The sequence below is a fragment of the Neovison vison genome, chromosome 3 (assembly GCF_020171115.1).
Source record: "Neovison vison isolate M4711 chromosome 3, ASM_NN_V1, whole genome shotgun sequence".
In the NCBI taxonomy this organism is placed as follows: Eukaryota; Metazoa; Chordata; class Mammalia; order Carnivora; family Mustelidae; genus Neogale; species Neogale vison.
Genome location: NC_058093.1, coordinates 213,302,658 through 213,327,435, shown reverse-complemented (window position 1 = coordinate 213,327,435; position 24,778 = coordinate 213,302,658). Strand labels below are relative to the sequence as shown.

General features: G+C 52.5%; 2 protein-coding genes across 2 annotated transcripts in view; one reads left to right on the top strand and one right to left on the bottom strand.

The window, feature by feature from the left end:
* The window catches only part of UBE2L3 (ubiquitin conjugating enzyme E2 L3), a 59,628-nt gene extending 52,482 nt beyond the window's left edge, over positions 1–7,146 (bottom strand). Inside the window, exon 1 of the mRNA XM_044243778.1 lies at positions 7,065–7,146. Coding sequence (XP_044099713.1) covers positions 7,065–7,091 — 27 coding nt within the window. The 5' untranslated portion in view covers positions 7,092–7,146. The remainder of the gene's footprint in view (positions 1–7,064) is intronic.
* Positions 7,147–16,826: 9,680 nt separating this feature from the next.
* On the top strand, positions 16,827–21,806 carry LOC122903196 (RIMS-binding protein 3A-like). The gene has a single exon (XM_044243776.1). The coding sequence runs from the start codon at positions 16,827–16,829 to the stop codon at positions 21,804–21,806; it is 4,980 nt and encodes a 1,659-aa protein (XP_044099711.1).
* The last annotated feature ends 2,972 nt before the right edge of the window (positions 21,807–24,778 follow it).

Below are 24,778 nucleotides of genomic sequence, written 5' to 3'. Positions count from 1 at the left end.
TTTAGCCACCCAGGCACCCCTCCAGAAGCTCTTAACCAGTACACTGTATTCTTCCTCTCAATAGCTTTGCCCTGAATGAAAGACCCTTTCCTCCCCCATTTTTCACTGAGGTGAGGGTTAGGTTTATCTAACAGGACAAGACTGGCTAGAGGAAACCTGGGGGCAAAAGCTCTCACAGGTGAGCAGCCTGCTGCTTCTCCTGGATCCTGAAGCTGAGGATACATCTGACTCCAAGTTAAAGGCCCAGGCACCTCTTAGCCACCTGTCCCTAAACCCATCAGCATCGTCCTCCATGACGTCCCTTCATGGAGAAACAAGTCTCCCAGTGGCTGGGCAGAAAACTTAGTCCTGTCAGGGCAGAGGGAAGACAGAGTTTTGGAGGGCCAGGTGCACTGGATATACCAATCTAGGGTAAAACTAGGCCACTTACCCACTGCTTCTGGAAAATTCCTCAGGGCTGGCCTAACTAAAACCTAAGAAAAGGACAGCACAAGGTCAGAAGAAAGCAGCCATATTGGGAGGTAGGTGAACCATCACCAGGGTTTCCCAAGACCCTGTAAGAGTCATAGCCATTGCCTGCATCCACTCTGAGGGATGAAACCTACTTAACCTCACTGGCTGCCAGGCCCCTCCCCTCAACAATCCAAACCTTTACTTATTCTTGAAAGGTAAGACCAAGTTCCACCTTCTTCTCAATGTCAGAGGATCTTTCCCTCCCCTGTACTCCATAATTCGGCTGGCATACATCCAGCATACAGTGGACTGACCAGGATTTCTTTGTTCTAGATGCATGCCATTTTTCCTCCCTCACAGAGCTCCTCGAATGCAGAGCCAAGAGGAGGGGGCCCTGTGAGCTGAGTCTTAAAGGACAAGAAATTACCTGATGTGGAGAAGAGGCAGGGATGCCCATTAAGAGACCCAAAGGGGCAAAGCATGTTTAGGGGATCCCACGGGCAAGTGGGGAAAGAGACTGTCGAGACCAGAACTTGAAGGAACATGCTAAGAAATGTGGGGTTTTATTTTATTTTTTTATTTTTAAAGATTTTAATTTATTTGACAGACAGATCACAAGTAGGCAGAGAGGCAGGCAGAGAGAGAGGAGGAAGCAGGCTCCCCGTTGAGCAGAGAGGCTGATTCAAAGCTCGATCCCAGGACCCTGGGATCATGACCTGAGCCGAAGGCAGAAGCTTTAACCCACTGAGCCACTCAGGTGCCCCTTTTTTAATTTTTTAAAAATATTTTATTTATTTGAGAAACAGAGAGAGAATGAGTGAGAAAGACCATGAGAAGGGGTAGAATCAGAGAGAGCAGACTCCCACTGAGCAGGGAGCCCAATGCAGGACTTGATTCCGGGATTCCAGGATCATGACCTGAGCCAAAGGCAGTCGCCCAACCAACTGAGCCACCCAGGCACCCCGAAATGTGGGTTTTTATATACAGAGCCCTGACCTCCTTAATTTGGTTCCAATCTCTGAAAGCAGGGCTGGAGTCCTAAGTACATGCACTTCTCTTTGATGAACTGCTGGTTAGGAATCATGTTAGGCTCACAATGGACTGGTGAGGAATAAGAGGAAGCCACAGAGGAATCAGATGCAGGTGTCCTACCACAATGGATGGCCTCAACTAAGGAAGCAGTAGTGTGTATGGAGAAAAGACACACAGAGACCAAAGATAAAGGCCTACTTCAGCAGAATCTGGCAAGTGGCTAGATTAGAGAAGAGGGGGCGAGGGGGGCTCCCCCAGGTTCTTCTGTGGGTGACTGAGTAGACAAGGTGCTCATTAACTAAGGAAGGCAAGACAGGAGAAGCATGGTGCATGGGATGAGCCTGGACAACTACAGGTCTATGTGCCATTCAAAGGGAAAACTCAAGGCAGTTAGATACAAACTACGGGCTCAGGAAAGGCACCTTGGGGTTCTCTAAGTTTAATCCCTTAGTGTTACAGCAAAGAAAATAGAAATATCTCTTGAACATTTAGTGGTGCTTTTCAATGGAATATGACCAGCTGACTTGGTACAATACAATGCTAATGTGACAAACTCTCATTAGAGTTGTAACAAAATCGAAATAGGTCCAAGTACCCTGAGACGAGCGTTTTTGTTCAGTGCAGACCTTGAGAAAAGATCGCAAATGTTGCAACAACTAAGTAAACTCTCTTTCCCAAGGCCTGTCCCAATTTTCTTTTAATGGAGAAACATGTACAATGAGGGTCATTAAGGGAAGCTGAAATCGTCCCAACTTACTGGGATTTTACACTTACGATTAAAAAAAAAAAATACAATGCTTTTCTGAATTCCCCAAAACCCAGTGGATTCAGGACATTTATATTGGCAGAGCATCATCTGGAAAACTCCCATCTTCTGACACACACAACCCACCTACCAGACATGCTCACTGCTCTGTCGTGTTAATTACCCAACTTCAGAGAACATAAACTTGTATTCAAAACCAAACCAGTTTATTGCCTATGAATTCCAAGGAAAGAACTGTTAATTTAGTGACTCCTCCTACTTATTCATGTGTAATTATGGATTGAGAGAAAGTACACCAATGCAGAGTTGTTTTTTTTTTTTTTAAAGATTTTATTTATTTTATTTGACAGAGATTACAAGTAGGCAGAGAGGCAGGCAGAGAGAGAGAGGAGGAAGCAGGCTCCCTGCTGAGCAGAGAGCCCGACGCGGGGCTCGATCCCAGGACCCTGGGATCATGACCTGAGCCGAAGGCAGAGGCTTTAACCCACTGAGCCACCCAGGCGCCCACCAAAGCAGAGTTTTAACTGAACATTTTTTTTTTTTTAAGATTTGAGGGAGAGAGCAAGCACGTGCACATGAAAATGAATGGGGGGAGGGGCAGAGGGAGAGAACCCCAAGCAAACTCCCTGCTAAGCATGGTGTCACCACAGAGATGATCCCATGACCTGAGCCAAAATCACTAATCAGATGCCGAATGAGCAACCAAGGCACCCGGACTGAACATTATTGAAAATGCATTAAAAGGCTGCCACAAATCTCAATTCCTTATTTCAACAGTTACACCATAATAACTAATAAAATATCACCCCGCCCTTTTAAAATCTTAAATCTACGGAAGAGCCCTTGTGGGGAGATACTCAGCTGGAGGGCCCTTAGGGGAGATGTGTGCAATTCAGAGGCTGAAAAGAAATGATCAGACTGCATCAATTTCCTCAACCACACCTACAGGTTTCACTTTTGTAGCTATTTCCCTTCCTGATAGAAGCAATGGTTACATTCGCATTGTTGCCATCAATGCTGAATTTGCTGCTTGCAAATTAAAATGTATTTAATGTTATATTAACATTGTAATTCCTAAAAAGTGTTCTGAAAAAGGCTAATCCTTTTGGCAAGTGTTGTTGTTGTTTTAAGATTTTGTTTATTTATTTGATAGAGAGAGAGTACAAGCAGGGAGAGCAGCAGAGGGAGAGGGAGAAGCAGGCTCCCTGCCAAGCAGGGAGCCCAGTACCAGACCTGATCCCAGGATCCTGGGATCATGAGCTGAGCCAAAGGCAGGATTAACCATCTGAGCCACCCAGACACCCTGTATTTTTTTGTTTGTTTATTTATTTATTTTTAAAAAATTTTACTTATTTATTTGACAGAAATCACCAGTAGGCAGAGAGGCAGGCAGACAGAGAAAGGAGGAAGCAGGCTCCCTGCAGAGCAGAGAGCCCGATGCAGGACTCAATCCCAGGATCCTGGGATCATGACCCAAGCTGAAGGCAGAGGTTTTAACCCACTGAGCCACCCAGGCACCCTGTTTATTTATTTTTGAGAGACAGAGTGGGGAAGGGACAGAGGGAGCAGCAGACTCCCCGGTGAGCAAGGAGCCAGACATGAGACTCCCAGGACCCTGGGACCATGAAAAGCACGAAAGACAGAAGCCTAACCAACTAAGTAAGCCACCTGGGCACCCAGAAAATGATTTTTAAGTTAAAGACTTGATCATACTCACCTTGCCTAAAATAACTTCTCAGCCCAATATATGCAAATCAGTCTACTTTTAATAATGTATCTTATACTATCTGCAGACAGTTCATTGTTACAAAGAAATCTTCATGAGTGTCCTGGATAATAGTTTCTGAAGAAATCTAAAGTTCTTTAAGATGTAATTCATTTGATTTTTCAACATGTTTTTTTCATCATCAAAAACGCCTATTTTATTTCCATGTATTTATCGACATGCAACAATAATTTGGGTTTTGTGTTTTTTTTAACTAAACATCTTAAACTCTGACTCTCAGAGCCAGTGACCTGCATCATGTAACCAGCATTCCTCTACTGAATTGAAAAGAATTTCCATCCACAACTCAAGAAACTACATAGTCTTCCAGGTACCCTTGGAGTAAGAAAAAGGCATGAACCTTGGGATTTGAAGGTAGGGAGATTTAACATCTTACCTCTTCCCACCCTGGTCAGATAGCAACGCCACCTTAGGTAACACTCAACCTATCAAAGCCTCACAATTCTCTCACTTGTAAAATAAAGACAACAATATGCTAATTCTAAGAGTTATTGAAAAGAATTAATGTAAATGACCTAGCACTTAAAAGCACTCAGTTAGGGGCGCCTGGGTGGCTCAGTGGGTTAAAGCCTCTGCCTTCGGCTTGCTCAGGTCATGATCCCAGGGTCCTGGGATTGAGCCCCGCATTGGGCTCTCTGCTGCGGAGAGCCTGCTTCCTCCTTTCTCTCTCTGCCTGCCTCTCTGCCTACTTGTGATCTCTGTCAAATAAATATATAAAATCTTAAAAAAAAAAAAAAAAGGGCACTCAGTTACCGTTACACATTTTCTCTAAGCTCCAATTTTTTGGAAATACAAAAATAATCTAAAAACCAGTTAACTCCCCTTCTCAGAACCTTGGAAGCCTGGGAGCCCCAACTAGGTCAACTGGGGTAGACTAGGGGATACCCTGCAAGGATGAATTAGGTCAAGATTCCTGTCCTTGAAGAACTCAAAACACAGTAGGAAATGCAAGTCTAACACAAATCTGATCGGGACAAAATCTTAAAGAGAAACATAAAGAAAGTGCTGTGGTCACAAAAAGGAGGAACAACTTATTCTGAAAGGGGATGGGGGCAAAGGCCTGACAGAGTAGCTGGCATTGGAACTGAACCTAAGATTTCCCTGGAAAAGAGAAGCAAGGGGAAGGCAGCCTTTCTCGAAAACCAAACAGAAAGTGCAAAGGAACACCACATAGTGACTGACTGAGGAAGAGCAGGGGGCTCTGGAGTCAAACAGATGTGAGATTACAGCTCACCCTCCCAAACTAGAAAAACTGAGGCAACCCAACCAATCTCTCAGCATTCCATTTTACCACCTACAAAATGGGAATGTTTACTTTTCAAGGATGATTAAACATGATTATGAATGTGAAGTACAGGGCTGCATAAAGTAACAGCTTAAAAAAAAAAAGTAGCTACTATGATTTGCAAGGGTAGTGGGAAAGTAAGGGGCTGGAGGGGAGGCTAACCAGATTTCTGCCAGCCTAAGGAGGGTCTTTTACGACAAATAAGAAGTTAGGATTAACTGTTGAGGACAGTAAGATCACAAAGGCTTCAATAGGAGCGAAAGGATTAAATATTTGCTTTAGAAGAACTTTAGTGTCCAAGAAGTGGAGTCAGAGAAGAAGAGTATGGACTTGGAAAGGCATCTGAGAGATGAGGGTATGGATTCTGGTAATTGCATTAAGATTAGGAAGGAAAGCACACTCCAGAACTCCCTCTAAAGTAAAATCCCCAAGTCTTAATGGGTGACTGCAGTAGGGTAGGGAACTAAGTGAATAACAGTCCTCTCATCTGGATGACTGGTGGGTAAATGGTGGTGTCTCCGACAGAAAAAAGATGAGGAAAAGTCTGGAATCTGCTGACTGTTCTTTTGTGCCCACTTCCGATCCACTTTTATAAAGTTAAATGTCGTCCCCAGCCCTTAGTGAACAAAAGAAAGGAAACGTTCCCAGGGAGGGAAGGCCCAAAGGCTGTGACTCCAAGTTCAATGTCTAGTTCCACCGAGCACTGCTCTACCCAAGAGGAACCCCAGCTTTTTATCTCCTCTCAGGAAATCAGCTCCTAGGTCTTTTTATTTCCGGCCCCGTGCAACCCGGCAGCACTATCCGGGCGCGGACTCAGAAGTCTTGGTGAGGTCGGCTCCGGAGGACGCCGGCAAACATACTCGGGAGAGAACTAAGCCAGTTTAGTATCTGTATTCCCCACCAAAGGAGCCACTTAGCAAAAAGGCACCCCGCTGCATGCAATATACAAAGTACCAAGTTATTTTTATAAACTTTGGCCGGTTTGGGTTCGAACGACTAAAGCCAACCCCTAAACCACCCCCCAAAATGGCACTTTTGCTTCGGCAGGGAAAGAAGATCCTGATGATTTTAAGTGGTAGGTTGAAAAGGAGACAGGGAAAGAGAACAGCGCCGCGAATGCGGCCGACCCCGCGCCTTCCTGGAGTTGGAACTTGCCGGCTGTGTGACTCTGCAGTCACAAGGCGACAGTTTGCTAGGACCCAGAGCAATTTCAAACGACCCACCAACAAACTGACCTAACTTTTGTCGCCTGGCCTCCCCCTTCTTTCCCCAGCCCGAGCTTCCCAACCTCCTAGCCTCCGGAGCTCTAAACCCGGCGCGCTGCGGCCCAGGGCGGGGCGGCTCCGCGGCGCGGGATCCCGGTCGGAGCTCCGGCGCTCGGGCCTTCCCCGCGGGCGCCCGGTTCGGGACCTCCCAGCGGGGTCCCCACATCAACGCCGCCCCCGGTTCGGGGGAAGGACCGCGAGAAGGACCTGGCCGGGTTCGGGCAGAGGGCGACGTGAACGCCCCGGACCGGGCGGAGGGGCCAGAGGCAGCTCCCAGCGCGGCCTGGCGCTCCCGCCCAGGCTGCGGCCTAGGCGGCCCCGTTACCTCCCTCTGCCCGTGTGCGGTCAGAGGGGCGGTGGGGCCACACAGGGACGGGAGACCGAGCGGCGACGCCCCGAGGAGTCCCGCCCGCCGCGGGGACCCCCGGCCCGGGACGCCGCCCCCCCACCCGGCCGGCGCCGGAGAATGGCTTTTACCTTCATCAGCCTCCTGCTGGCCGCCATCTTGGATCTGGTGCTGCTGCTTTCCCAGAATGCATCGCGGCCCGCCGGGCGGCTGGAGCCCCCGCACTTCCTGGAGCGGGGGAGGGGCAGGCGGGGCGCTCCCCCTGCCCCCACGTATGAAGTGCCTACTGTGTGCCATGACGATGCTTGGCGAACACAGATGAATGGAACCGGCAGACACCTTGCCTTTACTGAACGTCCCATCCGGAGGTGATTACAAGGTGTTTGGCACATAGTAGGTGCACAACAATTATTGGTTGCATAAGATCATTGAATATCCAAGATTATTTCGGTCACTGATAAGTGCTGTGAAGAAAAGGAAACTGAGGGGCTTCTCGGTGACTCAGTCAGTTAAGCGTCTGCCTTAGCTCAGTTCATGATCCCAGGGTTCTGGAATCCAGTTGCACAATGCAGCACCATGCTCAGCAGGGAGCCTGCTTCTCCCTCTCCCTCTACTCTCCCCCTGCTTATTCTCTTTCTGTGTGTGTCAAGTAAATAAAATCAAAAAAAGAAAAGAAACCTGGGTGATGGGAAAGTGATTATGGGGGCCTACTTTTTTTTTTTTAAGATTTTATTGATTTATTTGAGAGAGCACAAGAGGATGGACGGTCAGAGGGAGAACCAGACTCCCTGCTGAGCAGGAAGCCCAATGCAGAACTCAATCCTGGAACTCCAGGATCATGATTGAGCCACCCAGGCGCCAATGGGGGAAACTACTTTTCATTGGGAAGTCATGGAAGCCTCACTGAGGAAATAGTATAAGAGCCAACACTGGAACCTCAAATGCCAGCTCCCCCCTCCTGGAAGGGGCACCTGGGTGGCTCAGATAGTTAAGCATCTGCCTTTGGCCCAGGTCATGATCTCAGGGTCCTGGGATCAAGCCCTGAATCAGGCTCTCTGCTCAGCAGGGAGGCTGCTTTCTCCTCTCTCTCTGCCTGCCTCTCTACCTACTTGTGATCTCTCTCTCTCTCTGCCAAATAAATAAAATCTTAAAAAAAAAATAAAAAGAAAGAAAGAAAAGAAAAGGGGCGCCTGGGTGGCTCAGTGGGTTAAAGCCTCTGCCTTCGGTTCAGGTCATGATCCCAGGGTCCTGGGGTGTGATCTCTGTCTGTCAAATAAATAAATAAAATCTTAAAAAAAAAAAAAAAGAAAAGAAATAAAACAAAACTTTTATTGTTCCCCATGGCAGGCCTGGCTTCTGGTCACACCAATCCCCTTCCTCTCAGACAGACCATGTTCATTTGGACCTGGCCTTTGTGTGCCACTTTCCTGAGCCTTCCATTAAAAGCCCCCTCTTCCCGGCGCCTGGGTGGCTCAGTGGGTTAAGCCGCTGCCTTCGGCTCAGGTCATGATCTCAGGGTCCTGGGATCGAGTCCCGCATCGGGCTCTCTGCTCAGCAGGGAGCCTGCTTCCTTCTCTCTCTCTCTCTGTCTTCCTCTCCATCTACTTGTGATTTCTCTCTGTCAAATAAATAAATAAAATCTTTAAAAAAAAAAAAAGAAAAAAAAAGCCCCCTCTTCCTCCTCTAATTCCAGTCTTCCTCCTCCTCCTGGACTCCAGATGCTTTGGCTAGACCTTACCACGTTCTTCTTTCTCTTCTCCCAGTCAGCACAGGGTCCTGCTAGGCTCTGAGAGGGAGATACAAAGGTGGCACCTGCCCTCAAGCAGCTCGAAGCATCCTGGGGAGGCACCGAGGAGAATGCCAGAATGTGGCAATGGTTGGAGGTGTGAGAACCTGAAGGAGAAGTCTGACAATGGCCAAAGGAGGGGCCAGGGATGGAAGGAGCTCCTCGGCAGGCTGACTGTATGCCTGGCACTGGTTACTGCACATTTACACCCACCACCAAGTTCACTGGCACCACAGAGCAGTGCTAAGATGTTCCATTTCACGGGACGCCTGGGTTGCTCAGTTGGTTAAGCGGCTGCCTTCAGCTCAGGTCATGATCCTGGCGACCTGGGATTGAGTCCCACATCAGGCTCCTTGCTTGGCAGGGAGCCTGCTTCGCCCTCTGCCTCTGCCTGCCACTCTGTCTGCCTGTGCTCTCTCTCTCTCTGACTACTCCACACTCCCTGCCTCTGTTCTTGCTGCTCCCTTTGCCTGGGATGCCTTTGTCATTCCCTCCCTGCAACACCACTTATCCAGCTGGCAAATGCTAGTCCTTCTTCCTCTCCTCCTCCTCCCCCAAACCCACTCTCCTTCCCCCTCCCCCTCCTTCTTCATCTTCTTCTTCCTCCTCCTCCTTCTCCTCTTCCTCTCTCCTTCCCCTTTCCTTTCCCCTACCCTCCTCCTCCCCCTCCCATTCCCCTTCCTCCCTCCTCCCCTTCTTCTTCTTCTCCTTCTCCTCCTCCTCCTTCTTCTTCCTCCCCTCTTCTCCTTCTTTCTCTTCTTTTTTTAAAGTCAGCTCCATACCCAGCAGAGAGTCCAACATGGGACTTGAACTCACAACCCAGAGATCAAGACCTGAGCTGAGATCGAGTCCAACTGAGCCACCAAGGCATCCCAAGTGCTAACCATTCTTGAAGCCTCAGCTTACCATGCTGGCTCACTTGGTTGACCTGACAGCCTGCTGTCTACTGGGTTCCCATGAGTACAAATGCACAAGTGTTTTCTATTGACTCCCCCAACAGCCCTTTGAAGGCAGAACTGTTATCAGCCCCATTTACAAAGGAAAAAACTGAGGCTCAAAGGGTCAATCAGCTTTTCAGCCACTCAGCTAGTCAGAGCATCAAGCCCAAGTCTGCACTTTGACTGTAAGGGGGAAGCCAAAGTCTGGGAGGCTCAACTCACCTAAAGGGCTCCTTCTTTCCCTTCTATCCTCCTTCCCAACCTCCTACTTTCCTTCCATCCTTCCTTCACAAATCCCACTGGGGGTTCTCTGTGCTTAGCGAGTGAGGAAATTCACATGCTTCCCTGCCACCTTGCCCTAACTAGATTGGTACTCAACAAACAGTTGGTGAAGGACTGTCCCTTTGAGGTGCCTGGGTGGCTTAGTCAGTTGGGCTTTTGATTCTTGATTTTTGGCTCAGGTCATGATGGAGTCGTGAGATCGAACTCTGCATTGGGCTCTGTGCTCAGCAGGGAATTTGCTTAAGACTCGGTCTCTCCCTCTCCCTCTGCCCCTCCCGCCACTCTCATGCTCTAAGAGAAATAAATCAATCTTTTTTTAAAAAGATTTTATTTATTTATTTGTCAGAGAGAGAGAGAGAGAGCGCACACAAGCAGGGAGAGTAGAAGGCAGAGGGAGAGCCCGATGTGGGACTCCATCCCAGAACCCTGGGATCATGACCTGAGCCAAAGGCAGACGCTTAACTGAATGAGCCACCCAGGCATCCCTATCTTTCTTCTTCTTTTTTAAAAGATTTTATTTATTTATTTGACAGAGAGAGTGAGAGTGAGCACAAGTAGGGGGAGCAGCAGACAGAGAGAGGGAAAAGCAGGCTCCTTACTGAGCCACTCAGGTGTCCTAAATAAATCAATCTTTAAAAAAAGGAGGGGCGCCTGGGTGGCTCAGTGGGTTAAGCCGCTGCCTTCGGCTTGGGTCGTGGTCTCAGGGTCCTGGGATCGAGCCCCACATTGGGCTCCCTGCTCAGCGGGGAGCCTGCTTCCCCCCGTCTCTCTGCCTGCCTCTGCCTACTTGTGATCTCTCTCTCTCTCTCTCTCTCTCTCTGTCAAATAAATAAATAAAATCTTTAAAAATAAATTTTAAAAAAAAAGGACTGTCCATGACCTAGAGCAATAGCCAAATGACTGACCAAAGGTATTCCCCATGGCTAAAGGGGTCTGTTTGGAAGCTTAAAACCCCTCCAGTTGGGGGGTGCCTGGGTGGCTCAATCAGCTAAGCATTTGACTCTTGATTTTGGTTCAAGTCTTAATCTTTTTTTATTATAATTTTTTAAAGATTTTATGTATTTATTTGGCACAGAGAGAGAGAGAGAGAGAGAGATCACAAGTAGGCAGAGAGGCAGGCAGAGCGAGAAGGAGGGGAAGCAGGCCCAGCACCCTGAGATCATGACCAGAGCCAAAGGCAGAGGCTTAACCCACTGAGCCACCCAGGCGCCCCTTCAAGTCTTAATCTTAGTGTCCTGGGATTGAGCCCAACATTGGGCTCCACACTCAGCTGGGAATCTGCTTCTCCCTCTCCCTCTGCCACACCACACACTTGTGCTCTCTCTGTCTCTCTCTCAAATAAATAAAATCATTTTTTAAAAAATCTTCCAGTGGGTTGGCTCTCTGGATGGAGTTTTTGCCTCTCACTAAGGCCAGGCAAGAGCTCCAGGCATGTGCCGCAGAGCTAAAATAGGGCTAGGCCAGGCTGGCAGAGGATGAGAACCAGATTGCCCAAGATCGCATACATCATGACAGCATGGTCCAAAGGTCACAGACTGGTGCTGGGGAGAGAGACAGCATGGAGCATAAGGCTGGTGATGTGGGGTGAACCAAGACGTGAGGGGCACAGGTACCTTCTCTCAGGGTCAGTGGAATTACTGAGTGTCAGGGCAATGTGTGTTTACATGTAATAGACAGGAGGGTCTCTAACCAGAGGTTTCCAAACTCGTTTCTAGTGACATACCTCTTTATTAAGCCAAAGTCTTCCTTAAAATCTAAAGAATAACACTAAAAGGAGTGCCTGCGTGGCTCAGTTGGTTAAGTTTCTGCCTTCGGCTCAGGTCAGGAGTCCAGGGCCCTGGGATGAAGCCCCACCCATGTCAGGCTCCTTGCTCAGCGGGGAGCCTGCTTCTCCCTCTCCCTCTGCTTGCCTCTTTCTCTGTCAAATAACAAGTAGGCAGAGAGGCAGGCAGAGAGAGAGAGGAGGAAGCAGGCTCCCCACTAAGCAGAGAGCCGGATGTGGGGCTCGATCCCAGGACTCTGAGATCATGACCTGAGCCGAAGGCAGAGGCTTTAACCCACTGAGCCACCCAGCGCCCCTGAAGAAAATCTTTTTTAAAAAAATGACACTAGGGACGCTTGAGTGGCGCAGTTGGTTGGATGACTGCCTCCGGCTCAGGGCGTGATCCTGGAGTCCCGGGATCGAGTCCCACATCAGGCTCCCAGCTCCATAGGGAGTCTGCTTCGCTCTCTGACCTTCTCCTCGCTCATTCTCTCTCTCACTGTCTCTCTCTCTCAAATAAATAAAATAAAATCTTTAAAAAAAAATTACACTAACAGGTGTACATGCTCTGTTGAAGCTGGTAGAAGCAGTATTTCTCCTTTAGCTCCAGGCACATTCTCCCACTCCCAAAAATCCTACAATATTTCTCAGGAACCCTGAGGCCTTAAGGAACCCAGTTTGAAAGCCACCCACGTAATCCACCTCTTTCATATTATAGGCAAGAAAGCGAGACCCAGAGAATGCATCTACATGGTCTGTGCCCTCCCTGAGCTCAGAGTTGATGGGAGTGATGGGCAGGTCATTAACAATCATGGCACAACATGATGAGTGTGGGGGTGGCAGAAGTCTGGCATTGGGGAAGCCCTGGTTTGCTCATCCACTCAGCCTACATTCCAGAACGCCTCTGACATGCCACAGGTGGTGCCAGCCCCAGCAGCTGCTGGATGGTGACTGTGGGGTTCCCAGAGACTCACCCCAAGGTCCTCTTCCTTGGCAGCATCCTGCCCTCCTCCTCTGATGGTTGCAGGTTCCTCTAGACACTGCAGCAGAAATTTAGGCTGTGGAGTTCCACCCACTGCCCAGAAGTGACAACCCAGCTCTGCCGCAGCTGCCCGTGTCCCCTGGCAAGCCACCTGCTCCCACCAGGCCTCGGACTCTCCTCTGTCCAACAGAGTTGCAGTGAGGATTCCATGAATATACTCTCCCTGTGGCTACCACATCCAGGGCCTTAGTTCAAGGCTTAGGCCATCTCTGCATCACTCCTCCACCCCCTGCATCACTCCCGGAAAACATCTGGAGTCACAGTTCTCTGTGATCGTGGTACATAGCATTGCCTGAAGCCATCGATCTCCCATGGCACACCAGTGGTATAGGGGAACGGGATCTGAAGAACGTGAGTACGGCAAAGAAGGCAAAGCCCACAGAGCCACGTACTGAAGAACACGACCTGTGCCATCTCTGAGCCTCTCTCTCGCCACCTGGAAGATGGAGCCAAGGTCACCTGCCCACCTACTTGGAGGAAATGACTGTGTGAGAGGGACTGAAACATAGACAGAGAAGCCACAGACACCATAGACAAAGAGAAACAAAGGGGGACTCTAATGTGACCACAACATCAAGGTCTAGATGTGAAATAGCAAGGTATTGATGTGCTGGGACAGGAAGAATAGGGAGGAGCCAGACTTAAGTAGGGCTCCTGAGCTCCCCAGCCCCACCAGGCCTAGAGAGTCCTTGAGTGTGTGTATGTATGTGTGTTAGATACACATCTTTAGATCCTGCCAACATCTCTACTGAGGCCTGACCCTCACTCCAGCCTAAGGTGTCTGCCCAAGGCCCTGATAGGCAGCCCAGAGCCTGAGGCTTCAGCCCTTGACACCAGGTGGTACCCGAATGTGGGAGGTAGGCAGTCTGGGTGGCCTGGTTGGATAGTGCCCTTTGTGCCCTTCCTGCTTGCCTCTCTCTGGGTCCCTATCCCTCCTTTCTGGGGAGGGACTTTTCACTTATTCCTTCCCCCCAAACCACTCTGTGCAGGGACACTGATATATACCAGATACATCCCTATTCTAAATGGAGGGGTGCCTGGTAGGGCCATTAGGGCTACAGACTTCTTAGGGGACCAGACCCAGCCCAGAGAGTCAGGGAAGGCTTCCTGGAGGAGGAACTGCTAAGCTGAGGCTAAAGGACAAGACAAGGTTAGCACTAGGTAAGTGGAAAAAAAATCTCTTGCTCCTCAGAGACTTGAGACTTCTCATCTGCAAAATGGACAGTGTAAATAATGAAAGGCAGGCATTTAGCATGAAGCCTGGCACATAATAGGTTCTGGTCTGCAGGGGATGTTGTTATTTTTGTGTCAGGCAATGTAGGCATCCCAGGCAGGGGGAAGCAACACATGTGAAGGCCCAGAAGCCTTTGAGGCAGGGGGATTCTTTAGATTACTAGAAGAAGCTTGGAGAGTCTAGGCCAAGCCCTGGATGGGAAGATGAGAACTTACACGGACCTTGACACAGCCCCTCTTGCACATCTGGCCATCAGCAGATAGACAGCATCCTGGTGTCTCTCTCTCTCTCTCTCTCTAACCACGGAAGGCCAGTGTTATCAATACATCCATCGTGTGGAGGCCAGAAGTGAAGTAATCAGCCATGGTCACTCAGCCAAAGAGGGGCAGAGCCTGGATGGACACCCAGGTCTCTGAGGCTTCCCATCTGCCACGAGGAATCCAGAGTGAGTCCCAGAGTACACAAAGGGTACCTCATGTTGTCTCTACCACAGCCGCCCTGAATGACTTCAGTCAGATCTCTGCTTGCTGACCTCAGCTCCTCTAGCTGCAAAAAAGGGGTGGGGATTAAAATTCATGAGCTGGGACACCTGGGTGGCTCAGTCAGTTAAGCATCTGCCTTCAGCTCAGGTCCTGATCCCAGAGTCCTGAGATTGAGTCCTGCATCGGGCTCCTTGCACAGCAGGGAGCCTGCTTCTCCCTCTGCCTACTGCTCCCCCACTTGTTCTCGCTCTCTGACAAAGAAAGAAAGGAAGGAAGGAAGAAAGAAAGAAAAAAAAATTTTTTTTAAGATTTTATTTATTTATTTGACAGAGAGAGATCACAAGTAGGCAGAGAGGCAGGCAGAGAGAGAGAGGAAGGGAAGCAGGCCCTCTGCTGGGCAGAGAGCCCGATGTGGGACTCGATCCCAGGACCCTGAGATCATGACCCGAGCTGAAGGCAGCGGCTTAACCCACTGAGCCACCCAGGCGCCCCGAAAGAAAATCTTTTAAAGATAAAATCAGTGAACTGCCAACCAGAGCCTTGCTCTGTTCTGGGCACTGTGTGCTCTCACCTCAGTCAAACTTCACAAACTGGAGAAATGGATGCTCAGAGAGGTCAGGGAACTCCGGGAGGTCACACAACACAGAAGGGAGCTGCAATATTAGCCCATTTAACAGATGAGGACATGGAAATGGCACAAGAAGCTGAAGGACTGTTTGCCTCCAAAGGCACACAAATTCTAACCGTCTGACAATATGGCCCCTTGGAAGAGCCACGGAAATTCTCTGGCCTTGCTGCCCTCAGGGAGATGGTGCTGGGAAACAGATGGGCCCATAAGGGTCTGTGACTTACCTTTTGGAGATGCAGGAAGCCCTGAGCACTCCTGGGCCAAACAAAGGGTGGGCTGAGCCCCAATGGTGTGCCCATGTTCTCACCTCCCTCCCTGGCCAGCTCCCCACTCTGGATTCCACTGATCTTCTCTTTTTCTGCAAAGTGTGAAACCCTCCCCTGAAAGAAAGACTGGGGAGTGCCCTTCGAAGCTACAACCCTAAGATTAGGCAGATAGAGTCAGAGTGCCAATGGACTCTGGAGGCAGGATTTTCCAAGTCTGACTCCCCACTAAGCTACTTCTGGGCAGTGTGACCGTGAAGAGGTCCTTATCTCTCAGAGAATCCTTGCAAGGTGATCATAAAAGTGAACCAAGAAAACATAGACCAGGGCTTTGGTTCTCCAAGGAGGCCTTCTCCTTTTTCTCAGTTGGCACCATGCCCAGACTATGTGAATAAGACTTTTCATTTGTGTTTAAAATAAAGGAGGGGCTTCCTGGGAGGCTCAGTGGGTTAAGCCTCTGCCATCAGCTCAGGTCATGATCTCAGGGTCTCTGCTCAGCAGGGAGCCTGCTTTCCCCCACCCCCCCCTGCCTCTCTGCCTATTTGTGATTTCTCTCTCTGTGTGTCAAATAAATAAATACAATCTTAAAACAAAACAAAACAAAAAAAACTTCCCCAGGTGTCTGCCTTTGGCTCAGGTCATCATCCCAGGGTCCTGGGATTAAGCTCTGCATCCGGCTCCCCGCTCAGCGGAGTCTACTTCTCCTTCTCCCTCTGCCTGACGCTCTGCCTACTTGTGCTCTCTCTCTACCTCTCTGTCAAATAAATAAATAAAATCTTGAATAATACTTCTCATCTGTAAAATGGGCATGGTAAGTTTAAACAGATAATGAATCCAACTGCTCAGCTCCTCTGGGATCATTGGAAATGTAGGCAATTTGGGGATGCGGTCACAAGACCGTACCCTCCCCTCATAGGTGTTCAGGACTCAACTCTAAGTTTGGGGGTATTCTGTTGTGGTCCCCAGACACTTAGACCAAACAGGCCACCTGAACCCGTGCCAGGGCTAGGCAGGAACTGCTCACACCCCATCCTTGACCCACACATGGAGTTCTTCCCTCCCGGTCCAGAGCAGTGGCGTGGGCTCGCCCCGGTACAAGTTGGCCTGAAAGGTATTGCACAGTGCCTGGGAGCGTATGCCCGGTGAGTCACAAAGGACATGACACCAGAAACACGGAAGGGCCTGGGATCAGAGAGACCCCTGGGCATCCCAGAAAGGACATGGACTGAGTTGAGCAAGGGTGTTTGGAGCCCAAGCCCCGTGCAGGCAGCCAGGAGAGGAGCTCAGGGTAGTACACCCGCAGCAGAGGGTTGGGGAAGGCGCTGAGAGGCGCTGAGCGGCGGAAGGGGCGCGCGGAGACCCCCAGGATCGCCGGAAGGGGCGCGCGGGGCGGTTGGCCGCAGCGGGGGCGGTGGCCGTTGGCTAGCAGCGGCCTGGGCCAGACGAGGTCAGGCGTCTGGCCGGGCCTTGGCCACCATGACCAAAGACTCGCCCAGCCCTTCGGGCGGCGGCCGCGCGACACCGAAGAAGCCGGGTAGTCCAGGTCCGTCGGCGGTGGTGCTGGAGGAGCAAAGGCGGGAGCTGGAGAAGCTGCGGGCGGAGCTGGAGACCGAGCGAGCGCGCGGGCGGGCGGAGAGGCAGCGTTTCGCGTCCCAGGCGCGCCAGCTGCGGGAGGCGGCCGAGCGGGAGCGGCAGCAGCTGGTTGACCATCTGCGCTCCAAGTGGGAGGCTCAGCGCGGTCGGGAGTTGCGGCAGCTGCAGGAGGACGTGCTGCGGGAGCGTGAGGCAGAGATCCGGCAGCTGCTGCGCTGGAAGGAGGCCGAGATGCGGCAGCTGCGGCAGCTGCTGCACCGCGAGCGCGACGGCGTCATGCGCCAGGCCCGGGAGCTGCAGCGCCAGCTGGCCGAGGAGTTGGTGAACCGGGGCTACTGCGGCCGCGCGGGGGCGCCCGAGGTTGCCGCTGCTCAGTGCCGCTGTCGCCTGCAGGAAGTGCTGGCGCAGCTTCGCTGGGAAACCGACGGCGAGCAGGCTTCGCGCATCCGACACCTGCAGGCGGCGCTCGACGTGGAGCGCCAGCTCTTCCTCAAGTACATCCTAGAGCACTTCCGCTGGCATCCCGCTTTGCCCGGCTCCCCCGACCCCCAAGCCGTGCATTCTTCGGAAGGGCCGCCCGGCGATACCGTCGCCGACTCCCACGGGCCCCCAAAGTCCATGTGTAGACTCGAATCCCTGAATGCTGACAGCCCGACCGGGGGCGTCCGCCTGCGCTCCCGCTCCCTAGACGTGGTGCGGGACGGGCGCTCCAACTCCTTTAACAGCTTGCTCCACACGCGCGCCAGCTCTCTCGATTCCTTGCCACCAGCGCGTTCCCGCTCTCTCGACAGCACCCTCGGTTGCCCCAAGGCCCCCGAATCCGAGGAGCGGGCCTCTTCGCCAGACGCCTCCGTCTTAGGCTCGCCGAGTCCCCCTACGCCGCCGCCGCCGCCGCCGCCACCGCCTCCACCACTACCGCCATCGGAGCACCGAAGACCTAGCGATCCGCCAGAAGACTCCGGGAGTCAGCCCTGCGAAGCCCTAACCCCTTCTTCGCCGGGTCTGGACTACCAGGAGCTGGTGAAGCAGAACTCGGAACTGTCCAAGGCGTTGCGCGCGGTGGCGCGCCGCTGCTCTGGCCTGCGGGAGGAGAACACGCAGCTGCGGCGCGCAGGCTTCCAGGACAAGTCCGACGAGAAGGTGAAGCGGCTCAAGGTGAAGCACGCGAAGCTTACAGGCCTCGCGCGGCGCCTGGAGGACCGAGCCCGAAAGCTACAAGAAACCAACCTGCGGGCTATGAGCGCGCCTGTGCCGGGCGACAGCCGCGCCAGTCTGGAGCTGTGCCAGGCCTTTTCCCGCCAGCGCGCCCGGGACTTGTCCGAGCAGGCGAGCGCGCTGCTGGCCAAGGACAAGCAGATCGAAGAGCTGAGGCAGGAGTGCCACTTGCTGCAGGCGCGCGTCGCCTCGGGCTTCGGCAGCGTCCTGCACCCTGGCGGGGGTGCCGCCCAAGCCCAAGCCCAAGCCCAGTGGCTCGACATCAGTGAGTTGGACCGGCTGCAGCGCGAGTCCCAGCGGGAGGTGCTGCGCCTGCAGAGACAGTTGACACGCCAGCAGGCCAGCGGCAGCGCCCGAGTGGAGGCGGACGGCCAGGGCGCACCCAGCGAGGAGGCGCGGCGCCAGGTGCAGGCCCTGGAGCTCGAGCTGGGCGCGCGGCGGCGGGAGTGCGAGGAGCTGAGCGCCCAGGCGGCGGCGGCGCGGCGGCGCGGTGATGAGGCTGAGGCGCAGCTGCAGGCGGCGCTACGCAAGGGAGCCTGGCTGACCCAGGAGAATGCGCGGTTGCAGGCCCAGGCTGACTGGACTCGGAAGGTGGCGGCCGAAAACGACGACGTGCGCGGGCAGCTGGACCGCGCGTGCCAGGAGCGCGACGCCGCCGGCATGCTGGCAGAGCAGCTGCTGCAGCAGGCGGCGCACGGACAGGACCGGCAGCAACAGCTGCAACACGACCTGCGGAAGGCCTTGCACGATCTCCAGGCTGCTCGCGAGGAGATGCTAGCGCTTCAGTGTCAGCCTGGTCACCCTCCCCCCGAACCCCAGGAGGCCCCCCAAGTCCCTGAGTCTCAAGTTAGAGACCCTGGAAGGACCAAGTTCCAGCCGGAGCCTCCAGACCAAGCATCTTCACAGCCCAGCAGAGACAAGCGGGAGAATCAAGAAGCTTCTCGGCCGGGAAGTCCAGTTGCCATCGGGGAGCCAGCCAGTGCCCCTCAGATGCCTGACAGAGTCCTAGCCAGTCGGCCTCTAGACTCCAGGTACCAGGCCAAGAAGACTAGCTCCCAGTCGAACTCTTCGTCTGAGGTGGAGTCCGCATGGGCCACAGTACCATCTTGTCCTACTCTGGATATGGACACCGCCAGCGAGATGGAGGATCTGGAGCCTGACAGTATGTCTTCCACCTTGGAAGTGGGGGGGTCAGAGGCCCGCCTGCCCCCCAAGCTCAAGATATTCCTGGCTCGGTACAGCTACAATCCTTTTAAGGGCCCTAATGAGCACCCTGAGAGTGAGCTACCCCTTACAGCTGGGGATTATGTCTATATCTTTGGGGACATGGATGAAGACGGCTTTTATGAAGGGGAGCTTGAGGATGGCCGACGAGGGCTGGTGCCGTCCAACCTAGTGGAGCAGATTCCAGACAGTGACATCCTGGACTGCCTGCCCCTCAAATCCCCTGACTTTGGCCCCACTCGGCTCCCACCTGGACAGAGCAAAGGTTTGACGGAAGACACTGGTCACAGCTTCTTGCCTGGGAAAGCCCAGGGGGCTATGGACAAGGGGCCGTGCCTGATGGTGGGGGTAGCCCCCAAGACAGAGGGGGCAGCAGAGATCGCAGATACCAAGACAGAAGACAGCTGGCTGGGTGCGCTGCAGTGTATGAACGAGAAGGGCTTCTCCAGACCCCTTCTAGGGGCCACAGGGGCTCTGTGCATGGCCCCCATGCAACTCCACCTGCAAAGCGTTGCCGCAACATCAGCCAGGATCACCTGGGTCTACGGCAGCAGCAGCCACCTCCACATGGTGTATCTCAATGGCCAAGAGCACGCTCTGACCCCAGCAGGCGTGAGCAGCTATACCTTCCACGGCCTGCTGCCTGGCACGCGGTACCGGGCATGGGTGGAGGTGCGGCTGCCGTGGGACTCGTTGCAGGTGCACTGGAAGACATCGTCCTCTACCATCACCTTCAAAACGCCCCTGGCGGGACCCCCTGACCCTCCCCTGGATGTGCTGGTGGAGCGCCACGCCTCCCCAGGCCTCCTGATGGTCAGCTGGCTCCCTGTAACCATTGACTCTGCTGGGTCATCCAATGGAGTCCAGGTCACCGGCTACGCCATCTATGCTGATGGGCTCAAGGTTGCAGAGGTCACCGATGCCACCGCTGGGAGCACCCTGTTGGAATATTCCCAGCTCCAGCAGCCCCTGCTGTGCCAGAGTGTGTCTGTAAGAACCATGTCGCTTTGTGGTGAGTCCCTGGATTCGGTGCCAGCCCAGATCCCTCATGACTGTTTCACCTGCCACCAGTTGCCAGAGACTTCTTCCTTTAGCCACCCATGTGGTGACCCATCTACTTGCAGAGTCACCGTCCCTGTCTATTCTCAGAGGCTGACCCTGGCTCCCCTGAGTGCCACAGTCAGCCCTCACACTCCTGGAAGCTGCGGGGAGTCCCAGGCCGAGTTTCTAGAAGGCTTCTCTGAAGAACCCCCAAGGAGGCAGTCTCCGATGCCCAACCTGGATCCAGAAAAAGAATGTGCCAGTGCAGGGTGCAGCCGCCAAGCCCAGGGGCCTCCAGAGACCCAGGAAGTCTGCAGAAAGGACCTGCTCTTCCAGCAGAGCTCCCCGAACCACAGACCCCCTCTGCCCAGTGGCCAGTCGAGGGGAGAAGACCGCTATTGTCACATGGGCCCTAGACAGAGCCCTGCTTCGGGAGTCATCCATCTTTTCCCAGAGCGTGGGCTCAACAAAGAAATATATCAGGAAAAGTCTGCCCTTGAGAAGGTCCTTAGGCAAAAGCAAGACACCCAAGTGCTTGTCCCTCTCCGGCTGGATACCAGCCAACTGTATGTGTCTGATATCCACGACATTCAGGATGTCATGCAGGAGGAGGAGGCCATGTCCTTCAGTCCCTGGGGCACGAGGAGGCGAGAGCAGAGAAGGGAATTTAGGACTCAGAATGGGAGAGGTCAGGCTCTGGGGGGCAAGAGAATGTGCCAGCTCCGGGAGCCGAGCCCAGCACTTTGTCCAGCTCCATCCAGCAAGGTCATGAAGATGCCCAGGGGTGGCCCCTCCCCACTGGGGACCGGAGGGGACACTCTGGTCAGGGTCTTTGTGGCCCTCTTTGATTACAACCCCCTGGTGATGTCTGCCAACCCCGAGGTCGCAGAGGAGGAGCTGGCCTTCCAGAAAGGGCAGTTGCTGAGAGTGTGGGGATCTCAGGACCCCTGCGGCTTCTACCATGGCGAGTGTAATGGGCAAGTGGGCACCATACCTGGGCACCTGGTGGCTGAGGTGAAGGTGGGCACAGAGCAGACTGAGGGCAAGTGGCATTTGCCAGTGCAAGGGTACCTCCCCCCTATGGCCCCCTTCGATGACTTTGGGGGGCTCACGAGCCCCCAGAGCTCCTTTCCTATGCCCCAAGGGAACCCCAGGATGTCATCACTGTGGACCCCAACAACCATGATGGCAGCTTTGGACTATGACCCCAAGGATGGGCGAGAAGGGGGCCAGGTGAAGGACAAGCTGTCGCTAAGGGCAGGGGATGTGGTCACAGTCTACGGGCCTGTGGATGACAAGGGATTCTATTATGGGGAGTCAGGTGGTCACAGGGGTCTGGTCCCAGCCCACCTGCTGGATCACCTTTCCCTCCATGGGGAGTGAGCAAAGCTCCCACCGGGGTAGTGGCCTCTAGCCATCCACACCCCACCAGAGGAGAAGCAAGCTCTGGGACCCTACCTCCAGCACCCCTCCTCACCTCCGTGAGCATCACTTGCTCCAAGCGTCACCATGGGAAACTGATGGCAGTCCCGAGGTGTCCTCTAGCCTCTGCGAGGAGCAGGGCTTAAGTCCAAACTAAGCTGTTCCCCAAAGAAAACAGAACAAACAGCCCGTGAGAGCCCAACAGGCTACTTTGGAGTTGTCAGTGACCATGACGGTGTTTGGAGAAGTGCCTTTTTCTGTGCTCAGTGTACATTTTCTCTAGAAGTTTCTTTAGAGTTTCCTCATCCATTGCCTTGTATGACAGTCTCAAGAAAAGCCTGCCTCTTAAAAAAAAAACAACAAGAAAAAGTGACCAGAATGTTATTTTTCTATCTTATGTTCAACCCCTCATTAAAATGTTCATAGAAAAAAAGAAAAAGAATACTTTAGAAGTAAAAGCACAACCAAGGGAAACACAAACCTATCTGTTGCGCCCCCTGCCCCCCACTTCTGTCTAGAGGATCTTGCAATGGCTGTAGACATGCATTCCCAGCTGGGGAGGGCACCTCCTTCCTCTTTAGGGGGAACTCAGCTTAGGGTTTTAAGAGCCATGCAGAAGAAGCAGGGCCCCACCACAGGCTCAGTGAGGCTGGTGTTCCCCATAGGCTTTCCTGCAACGTGGCCTGTGTCCCTGGGTGTCAGCCTTTGTGGTGGTTGGGATCAGGATCCCACCCTACATGGCATTAGTAACGGTCCCCTTTCCCCAGTGTGTCTCCCTGGGAGGGCATTTCCATATTTCCCCCATCTTACAGAAGAGCTTCTGAGGCTCAGGGGGTGCCCCTTGTATCAGGACACCGGGCTGTAGGGCTGCTGCTTCCCACAGCCTCTGGGCTTCCCCTCTGGGAGATTGGGAGTGAAAGGTGGTCTTTATCCAACTCTGCTTCTGTCTGACATTCCTTTGTTTTCCTGAGTCCAACGATGACGTCAAGGGAAGGGCACTGCCTTCCTGGGTGCAGGAAGAAATGACTAGAAGCATTCCCCGGGCAGGCAGAAGGATTGGAGCCACTAGTAGTTAGTTTCCTTGGGGAATTGGGGAATTGGGTCCAAAGGGTTCCAACAAGCTGGCCTTGAGGCTGAAGGCAGGAACTGGAAAGGAACAGACCCTGTGGGGGGGGGGTGCCACCTTATCCTCACAAAATACAGGGACTAGTTCAGCAGCTGTGGTGTGCATTAACACCACTTGTGAGGGGAAGGTCTCTGGCCTAAGCCTGGTAAGAAACTCTTTCTTACTCAACCATTTTTAAATTTTTCATCTTAAGGTTTTATTTATGTATTTGACAGAGAGAGAGACACACACAGCAAGAGAGAGAACACAAGCAGGGGGAGTGGGAGATAGAGAAGCAGGCTTCCCATTGAGCAAGGAGCCTGATGTGGGGCTTGATCCCTGGACCCTGGGACCATGACCCAAGCCGAAGGCAGACATTTAACAACTGAGCCACCTAAACACCCCTCAACCATCTTCTTTAAAGATTTTATTTTATTATTTCTTTGAGAGAGAGAAAAAGAGTATGAGCAGTGGGGAGGGACAGAGTAGGAGGGAAAAGCAGGCTCTCTGCTAAGCAAGGAGCCCGTTGTAGGGCTGGATCCTGTGACCCTGGGATCATGACCTAAGCGGAAGGCAGACGCTTAGCTGACTGAGCCACCCAGGCGCTGACAACCAATTTTTATTTATTTTATTTATTTTTTTATTTTTATTATTTTTTTAAGATTTTATTTATTTGACAGCGATCTCAAATAGACAGGCAGAGAGAGAGAGGAGGAAGCAGGTTCCCCGCTGAGCAGAGAGCCCGACGTGGGGCTCTATCCCAGGACCCTGGGATCATGACCTGAGCCGAAAGCAGAGGCTTTAACCCACTGAGCCACCCAGGTGCCCCAAACCATTTTTTAAAAAATATTTTACTTATTTGACAGATCACAAGTAGGCAGAGAGGCAGGCGGGGTGGTGGGAGAGCAGGATCCCTGCCAAGCAGAGAGCCCGATGCGGGGCTCAATCCCAGGACCCGGAGATCATGACCTGAGCCAAAGGCTGAGGCTTAACCCACTGAGCCACCCAGGCACCCCGAGAACCATTTTTTAAAGATTTTTATTTTTAAGCAACTTCTACACCCAACTCAGGGCTGGAACTCACAATCCTGCAATCAAGAGTTGCGGGGAGCCAGCCGGGCACCTCCCACCTTGACCATTTTTAAGTGTGTAATTCAGTAGTGTGAAGTACATTCATACTGTCGTGCAGACAATTCCCCAAGTTCTTTCCATCTCGCAAAACTGAGATTCTGTACCCATTAAACAACTCCCCATACCCTTTCCCTCAGTCCCCAATAACCTTGAATCTACTTTGTGTCTCTGAATTTGACTGCTCTAGGGATCTCCTATAAGTAGACTCACGCAGGAAATTTGCCTTTTTGTGTTTAGCTTATGTCACTGAGCATAAGGTCTTCCAAGTTCAGCCGTGTAGCGTGTATCATCAAACTGTCCTTCCTCGGGTGCCTGGGTGGCTCAGTGGGTTGGGCTGCTGCCTTCGGCTCACTCAGGTCATGGTCTCAGGGTCCTGGGATTGAGTCCCACATCGGGCTCTCTGCTCAGCAGGGGGCCTGCTCCCCTTCCTCTCTCTCTGCCTGCCTCTCTGCCTGCTTGTGATCTCTCTCTCTGTCAAATAAATAAATAAATAATCTTAAAAAAAAAAAAAAACTGTCCTTCCTCAAGGCCAAGTCATATTGCATAGAGTGGAGAGCCAGCATTTTGTGTACTAGGGCTAGGGACAAGAATGTTCTCGACACATCAGGAGAACAACAGCAGTTCAGCAAGAGAAGAGAAACCTTAATCCACCTACTTTCAAATTTAAAGACAATGACTCTAATTCTGTAAGAACCCAA